Source organism: Rutilus rutilus (assembly GCF_951802725.1).
Source record: "Rutilus rutilus genome assembly, chromosome: 15".
Taxonomy (NCBI): domain Eukaryota; kingdom Metazoa; phylum Chordata; class Actinopteri; order Cypriniformes; family Leuciscidae; genus Rutilus; species Rutilus rutilus.
Window position 1 is genome coordinate 5,193,838 of NC_140220.1, and position 19,279 is coordinate 5,213,116.

The 19,279-nt window shown below is 36.8% G+C and overlaps 1 protein-coding gene across 3 annotated transcripts; it reads right to left on the reverse strand.

The window, feature by feature from the left end:
• Positions 1-690: 690 nt before the first annotated feature.
• On the reverse strand, positions 691-18,818 carry lpin1b (lipin 1b). 3 transcript variants are annotated; one of them, XM_084431842.1, is made up of 20 exons: positions 18,425-18,818; positions 14,059-14,259; positions 13,859-13,954; positions 12,971-13,185; positions 12,768-12,857; positions 11,881-11,995; positions 11,490-11,748; positions 11,313-11,406; positions 10,537-10,697; positions 10,234-10,327; positions 10,090-10,159; positions 8,954-9,046; positions 8,785-8,840; positions 8,554-8,692; positions 7,543-7,691; positions 7,377-7,463; positions 7,145-7,297; positions 4,516-4,630; positions 4,238-4,341; positions 691-2,036 (listed from the first exon to the last, which is right to left on the reverse strand). In XM_084431842.1, the coding sequence occupies exons 2-20, from the start codon at positions 14,248-14,250 to the stop codon at positions 1,871-1,873; spliced, it is 2,448 nt and encodes an 815-aa protein (XP_084287968.1). In that variant the 5' UTR covers positions 14,251-14,259; positions 18,425-18,818; the 3' UTR covers positions 691-1,870. The 3 variants fall into 3 exon arrangements, with proteins under 3 accessions (XP_084287968.1, XP_084287970.1, XP_084287969.1); XM_084431844.1 differs by lacking the exons at positions 691-2,036; positions 4,238-4,341 and adding an exon at positions 6,650-6,752 and having other exon boundaries at positions 4,515-4,630; XM_084431843.1 differs by lacking the exons at positions 691-2,036; positions 4,238-4,341 and adding an exon at positions 6,650-6,752 and having other exon boundaries at positions 4,517-5,751.
• Between the last annotated feature and the right edge of the window lie 461 nt (positions 18,819-19,279).

The following is a 19,279-nucleotide window of genomic DNA, read 5'->3' on the forward strand; positions in this document are numbered from 1 at the left end:
AAACTCATTTTAATGTTAATTTTGTTAGGAAAAAACTTCCATATGAATGAATGAATGAATGAATGAATGCTATTTTATTATTGATGAGCTTTAGGCAAGGCAAGGCCAGCTTATTTATATGGCGCATTTCATACACCATATATGGTCATTCAAAGTGCTTTACACAGAAAGGAATTAAAATAATCACGATATAAAACACTTTAAAACTTTAACTTTGGCAGATCACACATGCCATTGTGTTTTGACCTGGTTTTAGCTCATTCTGATCTTATGGTTAAGAATTACAGCACCTGTATAAACTCGAAGGTAATAAACATTTACTGTTCAAACCTCAGATATATTAAAGGTATAGCGGAGGATTTTCCCGAATTTTAGAAAAGAACCTCCCTCTCCACTTTTTTGAAAAAATGCACATGCGCAACACTACCTGCTCCCGAGAGGGAACGCCTATTAAACGTGTGCACGAGAGAGCATGCACGAGCTAATCATAGCTTACATTAACTTTTACTAGCAGTGATTTTAAATGGATTTCTCCAAATAGCATGCCAAACTTTACCTGTCGAGTAGAAACTTCGTGACTGAGGCATCAGTGGGAAGCCCAACCTGTGTTTTGAGCGCAGCCATCGTGTGAATCGTGTGCACGAGCACGTAAGACGGCCTTGAATGATCACCAGAATGATTGACACTTAGGAGGACCAATAGTCTTGATGATCCACCCGGAAAAAGAAAATCCTCCGCTATACCTTTAATTTATCGATAAATTAAATTAACTGAGGCATTAAATGATGAGTGACACGGTATATTTCCTGCAGTATTTTATTGAAGATCGATACAGATGGATTTTCCTTCAAAGAAGAATCACCTGAGAATCTGAACAACTGCTCTTTCACTGAAAGAAAATCAGAAGAAAAAAACACCATAACTCCCTCTTTAGAACTAATAACTGAAAATAATTTTCAATAAAAGGGAAAAAAACCCATCATCAGCATCATGCTACATATATAGCATATATTTAAACTGAGTCTGTCTCATAAACTAAATATCTAAATCTTTAAACCTCATTGAAACCATAATAAAATGGAAGAAACCCAAGCAGGGTTATGATTATTAATTCATAAGAAAATATAACAGCATATCTTTCTTAATTTAACACATAAAGTGCTGGTTAAAAACATATGAAGGAAGGAATATCAGCTGTGATATGACCGATAGAAGAACGTTTCAATAATCAGACAGATAAAATATTACTAACTAGGCTACATTAACAAAAAGGTACCATGTAAGAGTTCAATGATATCCATTCAAAAATAAAGAAATGTAACATATATCCTAAATTCTCTCCTTCGCTGTTTTTTTAATTTCTCAGAGAATAAAAGAGTCAATCTCACAGAAACTGTCAAGAAACGTCTGGGTCATATTTTGCATTAAGAAAATTAACTGTTTTTGGACCATTAACCTTATAGTAAATAAATAGGTGGTTAATTGTCACAAAATGCTATATATATATATATATACTGTATATATATAATTTTTACTTTATTTTTTGCAAAATAATGATTTTGGAGTGAAATTTGACCTGGAATTCAAGATGTTTCATTCAGATGCTTTTCAACACAAAGCTTGTGATCACAAGCAAAACTGAAAAGGTACATTTAAAAAAAGTTTAGTACAATATACTATAAATCACAAATGACATTTTTTTGAAAGAAAGTGCATTCTTTTCTGAGGTCCAGACCAACACATGAATTTTGCGAGTGATTTTCATATGTTTGGACTGATTTCAGTAGCCTATGTTCAGTTTTGGCACAGTCTCCTGTGCCGTTTACGCGAGGGTCCACACGTGATGTCGTGAGTAGATCCGTGCCGCTGTTCAGCGAGTGGTGTTGACAGTGCTCGCTATCTGCCCGTCCACCAGAGGGAGCTGTTCTCTCCAGAAGGTGAACTGGCTGAAGGTGTCACTGCAGGGGAAGTCACACGAACTACTGCGTCTCAGGAGCGGGAAGACGTGATCCACCACCTCGCCCAGACGCACGTACCTGCACAGGTAAACCACAGCTGACACACTCATTCATATAAAGCATTTAAGGGATAGTTCACTTTGAAATTAATTTTTGATATGTTTTAGCTTACCTCAAGGGCATCCAAGATGTAGGTGTCTTTGTTTCCGCAGTAGTTTCAATTTTGATATTTTTAGGTCAAACCGTTCTTGTCTGTCAGTCATATAATGCAGGTCTATGGTCACTGTCTCAAAACACAAGCACAGAGTCCAAATTAAAACAATTCCCCACGTCCAAATGAAACAATTCCCCATCATAAGTACACATTGATGGCCTAAGACACGAAACGAGCGGTTTGTGTGAGAAAACGAACAGTATTTATATCGTTGTTATCTCTTGAAAACAGCACACGTCCAAATGATCTGACGGCGCGGGCGGGTATAGATATATACATAGATGTCGCCTTGGCTACTGCAGTTCATTGGAACGAAACCGATGCCAAGCGACATCTAGTGTATATATCTATACCCGCCCGCTGGCGGGTATAGATGTATACACTAGATGTCGCCTTCGCTACTGCAGTTCATTGGAACGAAACCGTAGCCAAGGCGACATCTATGTATATTCTATACCCGCCCGCGCCGTCAGATCATTTGGACGTGTGCTGTTTTCAAGAGATAATACTGTTCGTTTTCTCACACAAACCGCTCGTTTCGTGTCTTAGGCCATCAATGTGTACTTATGATGGGGAATTGTTTCATTTGGACGTGGGGAATTGTTTTAATTTGGACTCTGTGCTTGTGTTTTGAGACAGTGACCATAGACCTGCATTATATGACTGACAGACAAGAACGGTTTGACCTAAAAATATCAAAATTGAAACTACTGCGGAAACAAAGACACCTACATCTTGGATGCCCTTGAGGTAAGCTAAAACATATAAAAAATTAATTTCAAAGTGAACTATGCCTTTAAATCACACAAACACACAGCCACAGCTGAGGGAGTAACTAATGTAAGCATTAACACACCTGGCTTTGTCAGTAGTGTGACTACTGTAGCTGTTTTCATAACAACGTAGTTTTTCCAGAAATAGTAGTGGTGTTGTGTGTGCTACAGTGTTGATTTTAGTCACAGTGTATTGTGCGCACAGCTTTACAGACCAGCAAACTGAGGTAATAATCAAACATCTCATCTTAAGCGCTCTCTCATATCAAGCATTGATTCTTTTTAGTGAATTGGTTTGTTTGGATGCTTTATTTACTGTAAATGACCCACTTCAAATAACATTTCACTTAATTATTTTATGGCAACGCAATGTATGCTAGGTTCTATTTATTTATATTTGCATCATTTCCAAAATTTTTGTGGACAGGATTTCATGCTGCGTTCACGCCATGTCGTAATTACTGTAATTTCACGATGAGAACACGTGACGTTTTACTCTGTGCTGTTATGCGTTTATATGACAACACTACCAACACCTAAACGAATCTGCAGGGGTCAGGTGGTACAAGTAGGAGGTTTAGGAAAATTCCCAGCTTACAAGTTGTAATTACGATCTCTACGAGGACGTGAACACTTTTTACAAGTTGAAATATCGTAATTACGGTACTTTACATAATTTCACCAGTATTCCGCCAAAATAAAAGCCTGAGGATTTTAAATGTTGTAAGTGCAAGGGTTTAAGCATTTTAAAGTAAAGAATTTTAGACAAACTTTAGTATTGTAACTTGTAGTGTATAATTATAATTATTATAAAATATAAATTGTTACTTGCAGTACAACACAACTTGCAACAGTTTTTTAAAATATAATTGTTTTAATAACTACTAATAATCATTTAATTTAAATATTTGTAAAAATAAATAAAAAAAATTACAAAAGAAGATTCAATATTTTATGCTTACTTGAATGTCATGTGACCATTTTCAGCATGTCATGTGACCATCATCAAAGAAGCGTGAATATCCAAATGTGTCGTTAAATTGATCTAAACTTAAAATCTCAGTGGTACTTTAAATATTTTACGTCTAAGGGGTTGAGCTGACAGAAACCTCTGGGAGCCCCTGTGCTAATGATAAAAAGCTATAATTTCAGCATTCCCTCCCCAGTGAGATAGTTTACTACTTTTTGATCTTTTTTTTTTTTAAAGCAGCTTGTCTTATGAGTAGCTCGTATCTTGACAAACGACAGTTTTAAAGGAGCTTCCCCAACACTGGTCAGTAGTGTGTACTCACGATGAGATGTTGGTCTTGGCATGTTCCTGGATCAGTTCTCCTTTAGGATTGACAGTGAAGATCCTGTTTAAGGGAACACCCACCTCCTTATAGGAAAACACGTCCTACAGACACATTACAAAACACAGATCACAAAACTACACATGGCACAGATCACCTTTATTACGTATGCAAACTATTTTGACTGATAAGTTAGCTAATAATTATGTTTATTATGGCTGATATGATGACCAATGAACCAATTTCTTGCATTCTCATCGTCTCCCGTGTTCACTCACGGTGTCTCTGTTCCCGAACGCTGCGTAGAAGGGCTCTGTGTTTGGGAGGAACAGATTCTTAATATCTGTCAAGCACGCCACCTTGAACTTCTCCGGCCTCTTCTCGATCACCTCCCTGAAAAGCAGAGAGAGAGAGTGTGTATGTGCATGTGTTTTTGTTGAGAGGAACATTTCAGGCACCCTGAAGTGTCGCTTTAATTTGTTATGCAGAGGTCCTTTATTTGGGTTTAGGTTTCAGACATGCACAAATATAATCAATACTGTATATCCATGAATCCATACAATCTCAAAGTAAATCATGTATCGCAGGTTCTTTTGCTTAATTAAACATGCTGAGGTTATTCTCATTAAAATTAAAACTATTACAAAATATTTCGGTTAATTGACATAAAGCTGAAATAAAATATAATATAAATATTATTTGAAAAATGAAAATTTGAAACGTTTCCTTGGCAATAAACTAAAATAAGTTTAAGTTGAAACACTAAAATTATGAACTGGAAATTAATAAAAAAGAAAACTAACTAAAACTAAAACTGAAATAAAAATAAATTATAGTTAAATAGCAATATAAAAAAATAAATCAATGACTACAGGACATAACAAAATGACTAAAAATTAAACTAAAACGAACGTGAAAAAAATATATAAAAATAAAAGCTAATTCAAAATAAAATTGTAATAAAAATTAAATAAAAAAACTAAAATAACACTGGGTAACTCCTGTACAAGCTTCTTCAATTTATACATGCATTGAAACTGGTTTTTGTACAATTATATCCATATATATAAATGATTGATATTGAATTTAGCTGATATAATTATAATGCATTTATAGAAAGGCATTAAAAAAGATTATTGTGCCAATACTAGTAAAATATATATGTTGAATGTGTTAAATGCAAGATGCGGTGTATAGTGTAAACAAAATACTGATGATATCCAGAAAAAAAATATTTTATGCATAAAGTGTTACTTTTGGTTATAAATATGCCCAAAATACGCTGGGACCCTTATTTTGAAATGTATATGCTTTACTACTTCCAGCTGCTCATTCAAAAAGATGAGGGAGATGCTGGCTGCGTCCGAAAGCTTAAAAACGCTGCCTTCAAATCCAAAGCACGTCCGAATCCAATGTAAGTGTCACTTCCTGTCTCCTGAGATACCTTCATAACATCGGCAGCATAGATGTATCCCTCACTGCCTTTGATATCCCACAATCCTGTGTGTTCCATTCTGTGACAGTTAAGATGAAAAATAAAGATGGCGTCTGAAAGTTGCGGTTGTTGGTCAGTTTGTGTGTAAATGTATGTTTTTGACCAACGTTTTACTATTGTAGTAATTAAATATGTGCTTAGTTTTCACTAAAGCTCTCTCTATTTTGCTGTAGATCATTAAACCGTTACTCTGCCTCAGAAGTTATTATCGTGAGGTCACATCGTGCGTAAACGCTGCCTACAAAGTCATTGCCTGATAAGGCACCGAGGCAACAAGTCACCATAAATTAAACATTGTCATAATTCATCAACAGTAGATCATAAGCAAAGAATGAACTGTATTCACACTGAAGCCAGAACAGTACTGTGCTCCCATTTATTTAATGAAATCATTGCCTTTTGAAGTTTAATAATCATATTAGGCCATGTCGTGATTCCTGTTTTTCTATCTCCAAAATGTAAAAATGATATTTAAGAAATTTTTTTATACCATTTAAGATATTTAAGACTGTTTATGACCTTAAATTTTATCAAACTGAATTTAAGACATTTTAAGACCGCGGGAGCCCTGTAAATAAACAATTTTAGTTTTAAAGCGGTTGTTGATTATGATTTCACTTTTCTAACTTTAGTTAGTGTGTAATGTTGCTGTTTGAGCATAAACAACATCTGCAAAGTTACAACGCTCAAAGTTCAAAGCAAAGGGAGATATTTTCTTTTAAAGAAATTGCTTTTTAAGGACTACAACAAACGGCTGTTAGACTACACGACATTCCTCCCGGGGTAGTGACATCACCAACCCTAGAATTTACATAAACCCGCCCCCAGGAACACGATTTATAGATTAACAAGACAAAATATGCTAGTCAATGACTAGAAGGTAACTACACATCAGTTACATAAATTAATCAACTAACCATTGAGAAATGTCATGTTGCTTCTACATGTTGTCACTTCTTCTTGAGTCTCTCCATCATTGACTCCGTTGAGATCGTCTGACTTCGGTTTGAACATAAAAGTCTAAATGTTTTTGAAATTTTCAATGCATGTCTGTGTGAGGTAAAATGACACAAGCTGTTGTAGCTCCGCCCCCTGTGCCGGGAGCAGCAGCTCATTTGCATTTAAAGGAACAGACACAAAACGGTGCGTTTTTGCTCACCCTCAAAAAGTGACAATTTTAACATGCTATGTAAAAATATCTGTGGGGTATTTTGAGCTAAAACTTCACATACACACTCTGGGGACATCAAAGACATATCTTGTGAAAAGGGCATTATACCACCCCTTTAAGTGTTTTATTTTTAATTGAACACATGAAGATGGAATAAGCTTAATGTAAAAGCAAAAGAAGTCAATGAGATGTCTTCAGATATATAGTGAATGAAGCAGTGTGTGTGAGTGTGTGTAATCACCTGTGCAGTGCTGAAAACAGGCTGCTGGGACTCAGTAAAACGGGTCCCTGTGGTAACATGGTTCCTCTCTCATTGACCCAGTGCAGGTAACCCCGTGTCATGTTAGCCATACCGATCGCCCTCGCTGAGCAATACAGAAACTTATAACCATTCCTGTAAAACATACACAGGTATTTCAATCTTCATCCTGATGATATAGCCGAGAATCAGAGAAACAGTTGTGGTCTCTTACTGGTTGACGTTATGATACAGACGTGCGATGCCCTGATGGGTCCAGTCTTTACCCAGTGTGGGCAAAATATGCCCCAACTTATCTGACCTATGAAAGAAGAACATTAACGTACAGCGATTTGATGTATTAATTGTGTAAGATTACGATTATGTTCATGATTATGCACCTGGTGATTGTGCCATCGATGTCTGAGATGATGATTTTATCATCCCAGTTCCACAGGTAGATGGTTCCCTCACAGCGGCATGTGCCCTGATACTGAGTCGTCACGCTGAACACCACGTCATTAAGACCGTCCTTTAGCTGCAGACTGACCTGCAGCCGACACACACACTCTGTCACAATCAGTGTTGGGGTGTGAGTGTGTGAAATTCACCATCTTATAAACTGCCCTTTTTTCGTATGTAGTTTTGAAACGTCTGATTCATTCTACTGAATTGGTTCATTCGAATGAGTCACTGATTCAAGTCTTCTGTTTTATAGCAAAATACTGCTGTTTATTACTGTTTTGGACTCAAATTTAATCATTTTTTAGTAGTCAAATTTACCAAAAGATAATTCATTCATTCTAAACACTCATTTTGAGCGTATTAAATTACAAAATAAATAATCATATGATTATTTCTTTCACCTGAAGTCCACATATAATGTTAGTTTGTTTCTTAAAGGGATAGTTCACCTAAAAATAAACATTATCTCATCATTTAACTCCCCGATGTATATGACTTTCTTTCTTCCAATTTTTAGGAAAATAATCAGTATAATTGCTAGTGAAGGGGTGCTGTTCGGTAGATGCTTGAAAAACTACACACAGCAGTCATGACAGTAATCCATACGACCCCAGTGGATGAAATGATAGGTGTGTGTAAGAAAAATACTTATATTTTTAACTTGTTTAACTATAAATTACGCTTCTTCTCTTGCAAACTTCACAACGCACTTATGTCACGCATCACAACGCACCCCTCGTGATCGTATGACAATAGACAATAGTAAAAAGTGATGGATTACCCTCCTCACAATCGCTGTGTGTGGTTTTTCAAGCATCATCTGAGCAGCACCCATTCACTTGTATTATTATGGACTCACAGAGACTGATTATAATTTGAGAGTAAATTATGAGAGATTTTTCTTTTTTTTGGTGAACTATCCCTTTAATTAAATTCAATAATCTTACGAGTTGTTCTGAAGAAAGGCGGAGAGTTTTCTGATAGGACACGCCTCCTCCAGCAGGGACGGAGTCTGTGTGACCGGGTACAGGGGTTTGTTTGGCAGATAAGTGATCTTCATCGCTGGAAGAGGACTCGTCTTTCCGTCTGTCAACAAACACTTGGTTAAACGTATGAATAATTACAGACTGCAATATCATTTCAGATGAAATGGTATGATGGATCCATCAGATCTGAACCTGTTCTTTATGGTCTCGTCTCCTGCAGCACAGGCTGAACCGCTTGAGACTGAATCCTGCAGACACAAAGACATGAGCAAAAGTCACAAAACTGGAAGTCAACATCCAGTGCATCATTTGAAACAAAGCCCGTGGTGATGATGATGTGTGTACAAATTTGACTGAGTACCGGTTTGGCACTGTTTGTTCTTCCTCGCCATGAAAACCACCATCTTCCTCGGTTTCTGGGCATCTTCTCCTTCATGAGTCTCTCTACGGTGGCCTGTGAGGGACATGCACACAAGCGTAATGCTAAACAACTGAAAAACTCAAAATAAACACTCAGAAACTGAAGGCACAAACACATGCTGGACTCTCATGCAGGGAAGATGATTGATTAAAATTAGTGCAACGAACTGAGGAACTAAAGAAATTAAGCAGGCGACAGAAAACAAACTCCAGCCCAGAACACACATGACTGAGCCCTGCAAACTAAAACACACACACACACACACACACACAGGGAGGTGATACACAAGACAAGAGAACAGATGGTAAATCTTGATAATAGCATCATTGCGAGTCATCTTACATATGTGATTATCAAACTACAAGCGTCATTTGAAGCTGCGATATACTATTCAAAAGTTTGGGGTTGGTACGATTTTTTTATGTTTTAAAAAGAAAACTCTCTCTGAAAGAAGCAATGCTGCATTTATTTGATCAAAAAATACTGTAAAAACATCACATGATCCTTCAGAAATCATTCTAATTTGCTGATTTGCTGCTCAAGAAACATTTCTCATTATTATCAATGTCGAAAACTTGTGCTGCTTAATATTTTTATCTTTTATTTTTATATACGTTATCGGACAATACTAGATATTTAATAGTGCATGCTCATTTCCCATATTTTTAATACTTGGAACATATCAAAATAATTTTAGAAATCATGCCATGGCTTTTAAATATAAAAATATTATATTTTATAAAAAGCTCAGAGTGAATATCCATTTTCATTTTATTTATTTTTTTAACTTATTGCATTAAAATAATCCGTTTATCTGTATCGTCCATAATTGTATATGTGATTAAATAATTTATATAAGTGATACCAGTATTAACTAAATATTTATTTCAATACAAAACAGGACTTCTGGGAGAACTATTGAGTGAGTCGAATTAATCAGCGAATCAATTGTTTGAACAAGTTCACTGAAATAAAACATCTGAATTAATTGATTTGCTAAAATGAATCGGACTTCCAAATGTTACTGGAGAAAGAGAGACTCTAGATAGTGTTTGTGTGTGTGTGTGTGTGTGTACCTTAGGCAATGGTTTCTGGAAGGCTTGCATAGCCAGCATAATAGGAGCCGCTGTGCTCCAGTTATAATACCTGCAAAAATAGCAGCTGTTATTTCAGTCCAAGACAAATGAGATGAGCATCGATTACAGTAATGTGAACCTCACTTAGAGCCGATCTTCACCACCAGATTAGGGTCATCAATGATGGATGGATTATCAGCAAACTGCTGAAAAGACACAGACTTCTGCTGGAAATGCTCTGAATGAGAGAGAGAGAGGACAGGAAATCAATAGGAATGCATAAATATGTATTAGTTGGAGTGAATGTAAGATTAAGGCCAGACAGATACTCGACGCACATACGCAAATGCAGTCCTGAATGCTTAATGAGTGCATTTCAAGCAAGTAGTCCTGACTACTGTTGTACATAAGTAATGTGCAGTGCTGTTTGTGAGCGAGTCTGTGCACCTTTAGTGATCTCTCTGTTTTCTGTGAGGCCTCCACAGAGAGAGATGGCCATAGTGGGAAGGTCGTAACTGTCCACTCCGCTGTCTGCTCCTGAGCTGCACATAGACTGAGGAGACACGGTCACACTGCGGACACCATTCTCACCCAAGCGCTCTGAACCACTGAGAAAACACAAAAACAAGCAATGCAATGTTTCACTGTTGATATAAGCAGTCTTGGTCATTCTAGCGTACAAATATTTGATAAAGCCGACTCTATCATATTCTATCACTCTCTCTCAATCATCATTGTGTTGCATTGCATTATGTTTTGCCCACCTACAATAAAAACAGACCTTTGATCATAAAACTAAGCATATAAATATCATCTTACTAAGACATTATTAGGAGATAAAGAGTAACAGCTGATATTTATATACAACTCTATACTGTTATAAAGATCTCATTGAATTACATTACAAGCTATCCAAATTTCATTTTCATTCATTTTACTTTTTGGCCATAAAAATATGCGCCAAGTTTTTTCTCAGATTGGGCCTCTGATTCTAATTACATCATACTATGTGAGCTATAAAAGCCTGATGCAGCAAATATGATACTCAAAACTTACATTTTTGATACAAAATACAAAATTATGCTAGATTTTTTTTTTATTATTATTATTTATTTTGTCTAAATGTTCCATTTAAACAATATTTTTTTCTAACTATTATTTCATATGTCAGGCTTTACAGGGTTAATAAAGCCTTATAGAGAGGTGAAATTAGGATGACGCACCTTTTAGGGAAGTAAAGTGCCGCCACCTCCGGCTCCAAATCCTTTATATCATCCAAATACACACCATCAGAACCCAGATGGCGACTTTTCTTATCTGCATGAGTACACACAAAACACCATAAATTAAGTAATACACAAAAACTGAATTTTTAACCCCAAAATTATGCAGTAAAGAACCTTTTCTTTTAGTCTTATTTTGTGGGCGGGGTCCAGTATTTGCTCCTCCCTCCTCAACCTCAGACGTCACGCAAGCTGCTGGTGTCACATCCCGCTTTTCAAACTCTTTCGCTCTGTTTGATTGGCCATCAGCATGTAATGTCCTGTTGCTGTCATGATGATGGACGGCAGTTTCAGGGATGACTCTGAAATGTGTGTTGTCTGAGACTGGGATTGACAGTGCAGGCAGGACGTTTGGTTTCGCAGACAGAAACGATGGCTGTAAATACATTTTTATTATGAGGTAAGTATGAGTTTAATAAATGAGGGGGTCTTTCGAATCACATTGACGTTATAGTTGCAGTTAGTTGGGTTAATGTGTCAGTGAGTTGGATTTTAGGATAATTCTGACCTTGGCAGCTTGTGGTAACTCCCCCCAGGACCACAACATGTCCGAATCCTCCTGCTGACCTTTACAAAGCAGTTCAGAGTCACTCTTAGGGGTGCAGGGCCGAGACACATTAGGACTGGAGAGAAAAAGAAAAAATATATTCCTTTACTGCACAAACTAGAGTTTTACATTCATTTTACATACATGCAAAACTCATCAATACTATGCAAATAAAGATTAAAAAAAGAGAACACTGACAGAGAGTTATATTTTTTATCATTTTGAATAAGGGTGTGTGAGCGAGTCGCTGTGTTCCTTTATATTTATAGCTTTATATTAGAAATCATTCTAATATGCTGATTTGCAGCTCAAGAAACATTTGTGATTATTATTAATGTTGAAAACAGTTGTGCTGCGTAATTTTTTGTGGAAACATTTTTTCAGGATTCTTTGATGAATAGAAAGTTCAAAAGCATTTATTTTGAATAGAAATCTTTTTAAAATGATTATACTATTATTAACTATTATAAATGTCTTAACAGACACTTTTAATAAATTTAATGCATCCTTTAAAAAAAAAAGTATAATCATTTCTTTAAAAATAAAAATCGTACAGACCCCAAACTTTTGAATGGTTATAGTGCATATATTTTTTATATATGATGCCTGAAAGATCGTTTTTTTTTATTTAATAGATTTTTTTTTTTTTTTTTTTATCTGCCGCTATTATAAATATATATTTTTAGCACTAATAATTTCACTGTTAAATGTAATCTTGAACAAAATTCACATTTTTCATACAGTACATTATAATGTTGTGATGCCTAAATTAACTTGAGGGATTTAAAACTCAATTTTAGTGTGTGTGTGTGTGTGTGTGTGTGTGTGTGTGTGTGTTTGGGCTCTACCTGTGAAGACCAGGAGTCCACTCTCCATCTGAGTGAGCATAAGTTGTGTTTTGCTTGTTTCCAGTGGATGAACCTCCATTCGGCAGGTCTCTACACACATAGAAACATACATAAGATACCGGTGTTGGTGTTCATAAAATAGTAACTACTTCATTTTGAGATTTATGGATTCGGTCTAAAAAGGCTTAAAAAGATCAGCCGACCTGTTCTGACCGGGCTGCTCGCTGTCACTGATGTCGATGTTGAACAGTTCCTCCTCTGAGAACTCCACACTCTCCTCCTTCTTCACATCCTCCAACCTGCACTTCCTTCTCCTCTTCCTCCTCTTCTTCATCATTCCATTCTCAGTGCAGGAGCCCCCCAGAAAACCCCCGTCGGACGGAATGGGAGATGTGGCCAGGTAAGAAGGAATCACTTCCTGTGGGGAATCATCAGAAAAGAAAGTTAATCTGAGATCTGATCAAACAAGTGTGTACTGTAAACTCAGCTCGGAGCAATCAACACAACAGACACCAATAATGCGTTTGTTTTGGCTCTGAAAGAGGTCACATAATAGTGTTAAATGTAAAGTGTGTAATAATCAGAAGTATTAGATGAGAACTATAGAGATGAAATGATGAAAATAAGACTGTGGGCAAAAAAAACAGGATGTTCCCACAGCTGATCTCAGAACCACAAATTCTGATTCTCAAAAACAAGCGTCACATTTACAGTGGTATTACCACACTTCCTATATTTACTTCCTGTATTTCTTTCGATATGATCCCATTCAGAACACTAATCTGTTCCAAAATACTATTCTATTCTACAATAATGCTTCGTCCTAAAATCATTGTACTGTTCTAGAACTGTTCTGTTACTTTTTAGAATTTTCCTTCTAAAGTATTCCAAATTCTAAAAGTGTTCCTTTTCTGTTCTAGAATCACTGCTCCAGAATGCAGTTCAGTTCTAGAATTATAGCTGGATTAAGATCTCCGGCACACACTATGAATAGAAGTGAATGAGCACAAAGTCTAGTGTGACCAAAGCTGTAAAAAGGCAACAAGCATGAATATAGGTGAGCGTTTGCATGTTTCTCTTTTGTTCGGCACCTGATTGTCTTTCGTCTCCTTGACAAAAAACGCCTCTCCATTCTCGCCTAACTTCATGTGCAAATTCACAGGTTCCCCATTGATCTCAATGTCCACCTGATTGACAGAAAGAAAGAAGATAAGTCATTATGGACCAACCAGATATCATAGGGAGGTCAGACAACATATTGTTATCTCAAATGTGTCCTGGTACCACTCACCACTTTCTCTCGTGATCTCAGGACACCCATCTTTCCAAAGCGCACGTGAAATGGAGAGCAGATCAGAGCTCCATCCGGCTGCCGGACAACGATGACATCGATGCAGCCGGATAACGTGGCGGGATTCAGACCCCTGTAGAGTTCCTTCACCTGCACGAACACCTGACCTGCCAACTGACCCACGTAATTCATGGTCTGAGTCTACATGGAGAAAGGAGGAGAAATGTCATTATATGGAACACACTCTTTGAAGTGTGCAATTTTCTTATATTAAAGTACTTCCAGAATTACATTGAAGAAGAGAACAGAGTGGCATAGACATTTAAGGTGGATGTTTTTGCCATGAACCAGTATGCAACCACCCAAAGCATCCTACCAATCACATAGCAATGCTCTAAAGGCACATGGGCGTTTTCGAAACACTGCTTTGTGAAGCTTTGAAACCTTTGCGAATCATCTTTTTCTGAACCAGTGATTCGGGGCGCCTGTCAAACTGCCAAAGTGATGCGATTTCAGTAAATGAGGCTTCGTTACGTCATTTGAGATGTTTTCGAAATTTCAATGATCTCTGAGAACCCATTAACTATAGGGTTCAAGTCTATATCAAGGTTGGGCAACTCTGGCCCTCGAAATACACTTTCCTGCAGAGTTTAAACCATGGTGAATCTCACCTGCCTGTGGCTTTCTAGTAATAGTTAAGACCTTAATTAGCTTGTTCGGGTGTGTTTGCTAAAGGACAGTGGATCCGGAGGGCCAGAGTTGCCCAGCCCTAGTCTATATGATTTTTACCTGATCTCGAATCAATTTTATACATTTGTAGACATGCAATGACACATTTGTATAATAAAAAGGAAGAATTGTAGTTAATAGTCTCTTATTGGTCTGAATAACTAAACCCTATATATAAAACAAACAAAACAAGCCCTAATTTAATCAAATAATACATATTATAAATACACTTTATATTTAATGGTATTAGATGATTTGTTAATTGCATTTAATAGATTGTTATGAATAGAAAAATTATGGAGTACCTCAAGGGTCTATTTTAGGCCCTCTGCTATTTTCAATATACATGCAACCCCTTGGTAATATTATTAGAAAATATAGAATTATTTGCCACTGTTCCACCATTTCTGATGCAGAAAAGCTCATGAATTCATGACCTCTAGACTAGATTACTGTAATGCATTACTAGCTGGCTGTCCTGCATCCTCAATGAACAATCTACAGTTAGTCCAAAATGCAGCTGCTAGAGTTCTTACCAGGTCAAGAAAATGTGATAATAATCATATAACCCCAATTTTATCATCTCTACACTGATTACCCATTAAGTTCTGTAATTATAAAGTCTTGCTACTGACCTATAAGGCCCTGAACGGGTTAGCTCCTGTATATTTAACCGATCTTCTATCGCCTTACAATCCATCACTCTCTTTAAGATCACAAAACTCTGGTATTATGGTAGTACCTACCTAGGATATCTAAGTCCACTAAAGGAGGGAATAGCCTAAACTCCGGAATAGCCTTCTTGATAATGTTCGGAGCTCAGACTCACTCTCCCAGTTTAAATCTAGATTAAAGACACATCTTTTTATCCAAACATTCACATAATGCATCTCATAGCAACAGCAACGCTATTTTCCGTTTGTTTTTCTTTTCTCTATACAAATAAATGTACATTTACATTATGTGAGTATAGGAGACCATAAGTCTGAGTGGACATCCATGACATGCGGAGTCCCTCAAGGCTCGACTCTTGCACCACTCCTGTTCAACCTGTATATGCTCCCACTGAGTCAAATAATGAGAAAGAACCAAATTGCTTACCACAGCTATGCAGACGACACACAGATCTATCGCCTAACGATTACAGCCCCACTGACTCCCTGTGCCAATGCATTGATGAAGTCAACAGTTGGATGTGCCAAAACTTTCTTCAGTTAAACAAAGACAAAACTGAAGTCATTGCGTTTTGAAACAAAGATGAAGTTCTCAAGGTGAACGCATACCTTCACTCTAGGGGTCAAACAACTAAACATCAAGTCAGGAATCTTGGTGTGACACTAGAGTCAGACCTTAGTTTCAGTAGTCATGTCAAAGCAATAACTAAATCAGCATACTATCATCTGAAAAATATTGCAAGAATTAGATGCTTTGTTTCCAGACAAGACTTAGAGAAACTTGTGCATGCTTTCATCACCAGCAGGGTGGATTATTGTAATGGACTCCTCACTGGCCTTCCCAAAAAGACCATAAGACAGTTCCAGCTCATACAGACCATTAAGCAGAACCAGAACATATGAACATATCACACCAGTCCTCAGGTCTTTACACTGGCTCCCAGTTAGATTTAGGATTGATTTTAAAGTATTATTACTGGTATATAAATCACTCAATGGCCTAGGACCTCAATACATTGCAGATATGCTCACTGAATATAAACCCAACAGATCACTCAGATCATTAGGATCATATCAGCTAGAAATACCAAGGGTTCACTCTAAGCACGGCGAGTCCGCTTTTAGCTATTATGCTGGAACAGCTTCCAGAAGAGATCAGACGTGCTCCCACTGTAGTCACTTTCAAATCCAGACTCAAAACACTTCTGTTTAGCTGTGCATTTACTGAATGAGCACTGTGCCACTGTTCGTCCGACTGTTTGTACTGTACTGTATTTTATTTTTCTAAACTGTTTTAATTATTCTTATTTCTTTTTATTATTTTAATTTCTTCTATGTAAAGCACTTTGAATTGCCATTGTGTATGAAATGTGCTATATAAATCAACTTGCCTTGCCTTACATTTAATTGAATTATCCTAGTGAATGACGTCAAATTCTGAATCATGATTTTGATTTCTCTGTACATCCCGTCGATTTGTAAGCACACAAACACGTCTTTTTTTGGAACTGCTATCCAGTTGTTTTTCCATTCTGGTCAATCTGAAACCCTCACTAGCAGTTATTGATTTTCTTCCAGAATCTCTGGTGAAGCTCTTGTGAGTTTATCACTGTACAGGCAGGAATTCTGTCACCAGTTACTTCCGTACTTGATCAAACACACATGATGCTTTTATCTCTCTGGACGATATGAAACGTTTAGTCCTCAGCTGATCACAAAGGTCAGTGATCTGATCATAACAAACATACACACTTACAGACACTAATAATGAACATACGTCTGTCAAACGCCACAGGAGGATCAGATGTCAGAATATGTTCTGTATGTAGACACACAGTCTCAGTGTGATTATCGCTGCTGTACTTCTCCTGGTTTCATATTCCTCCATAAGTGAATAATGTCAGCCCCAGACATGCCAGATGAGTTAAAAGAACAGATTATTCCGGAAATGTACAGAGAAGAAGAGGACCTTAAAACCATCAGTTTCTCACTGAAGCTCTAAGTGGAGTCAATCCAGAAGTGAACCATTTGAGTCCCAGGCTGAGAATTCGCCACAACATTACTCAAAATTATCCTTCACATGCGAAAAGGTCAGACTCAGAGGACAGAGAGAGAGAGACAGAGAGAGAGAGAGAGAGAGAGAGAGAGAGAGAGAGAGAGAGAGAGAGAGAGAGAGAGAGAGTATGATATGTCTTATAACCTCCACAGCAGCACAGGACAGTTATTTATATTCAATAATTTCATATTACTGAATTATATTTTAACAGTGTAAAGTCCAGGTTCAGAAAGTAAAAGTCCTCCTCAGTATTTTGTTCCAATCACCTGGATTTGCTAATTAGCACAGTTTTTCAGTCAGGAGATGAATACATTCATGGGTGGAATAAACATATGGCAGGACTTTTACTGTCTGACCCCTGGACTTTACACCTCTGTATTTTAATAATAATAATAATAAGTTTTATCTATAAAACGCCTTTCCCAAGCTCAAGGTCGCTGTACAAGAAGATAACAAAAACACAGCTTCAAGCATTATTGTAATATTATAACACCATTTTATAATTATAATATAAAATTATGATTTTATTATTTATTTATAAGCTTGTTTATTATTGAATACATATATATATATATTATAGAATAATTTATTTAAATGTTATTCAATTATATTGTAGCTTGTTATATCTTGTAGCAGATATGAGCCATCAGTACAGTAATAAATGTGATAAAATATCAGCTCTGAATTTAAGTGTAAAGGAAAATAATGACTCATCAACAGCTGTCTGTCATTATATCAGTTATGTAATCAGAGTGAATCCGAAAACCATGTTTACAGTCATCACTTAAAAATATCACAATTTCAGTTTCATAAAACATCCCAAAACATCAATAACTTGATGTAGGGTGACATATTACACACATAAACAGAATGAATTAGATGACAGTATGTATAAAGTCTCTCTCACCTCGAGTAAAGCTCCGTTCAGCTCATCGTGTTTACAGTAGAGTGAAGGACAAACACAGTAACATTCATGCGTTCATATTCTCTCTGTCATTTTCATATTCCGTGTGTTAGCGGATCGATGTGAGTGACGTCACATAGGCAAAAAAAAAAAAAAAAAAACGCTGAGAAAAGACGCCGATCAGCCAATCGGTGATAATGACTTCTCGTCAGGTTAATTTTATATTCATTCACGCTCGGACGTCGCCTCCCACGTTTCACATGACAGTAGACCGCATTTAGTAAAGGAATATTTTGAATTATCCGGCTGTTAGAAGAAACTGAAAGAGAGCCGATAAGTTGTGGGCGGGCGCTGATAGTTTGTTTTATTTTGGGCTCTTGCAGGTACCGCTTTGAGTGACAGCTGTGAGGTGATCCTTCTGACCAATCAGCGCTCAGCATTCATGACGCATAGTGGCTGCTGTGAGGTGATGACATTGACCAATCAGCGCGCCGCTCTCTTTTCTCTGAGTAGCTGCTGTAAGGTGATCCTCTTGTCCAATCAGTGAGCAGCTTTCACTGACATTCGATGTCTGCTGTTTTTAGCACTTTGCATGTCGAAGGATTGACATACAAAATAAAAATAAGCTAATATAAGTAATATAGTTAAAATAAACTAATAAACTAAAATAGTAATACAATTTTTACTTTCTACCATAACGAAAAGGGTTTTTAAAGAAAATTGGGTAGGGCTTGTAAACTATGTATTTTATGTAGCCTAGATGTAAAGACATTTGTAGCTATATTTTATGAAAACATAATAGGCCTTTGTCTTTGTATTTTGCTATAGGCAAATTATACATTCATAAACTATCTAACT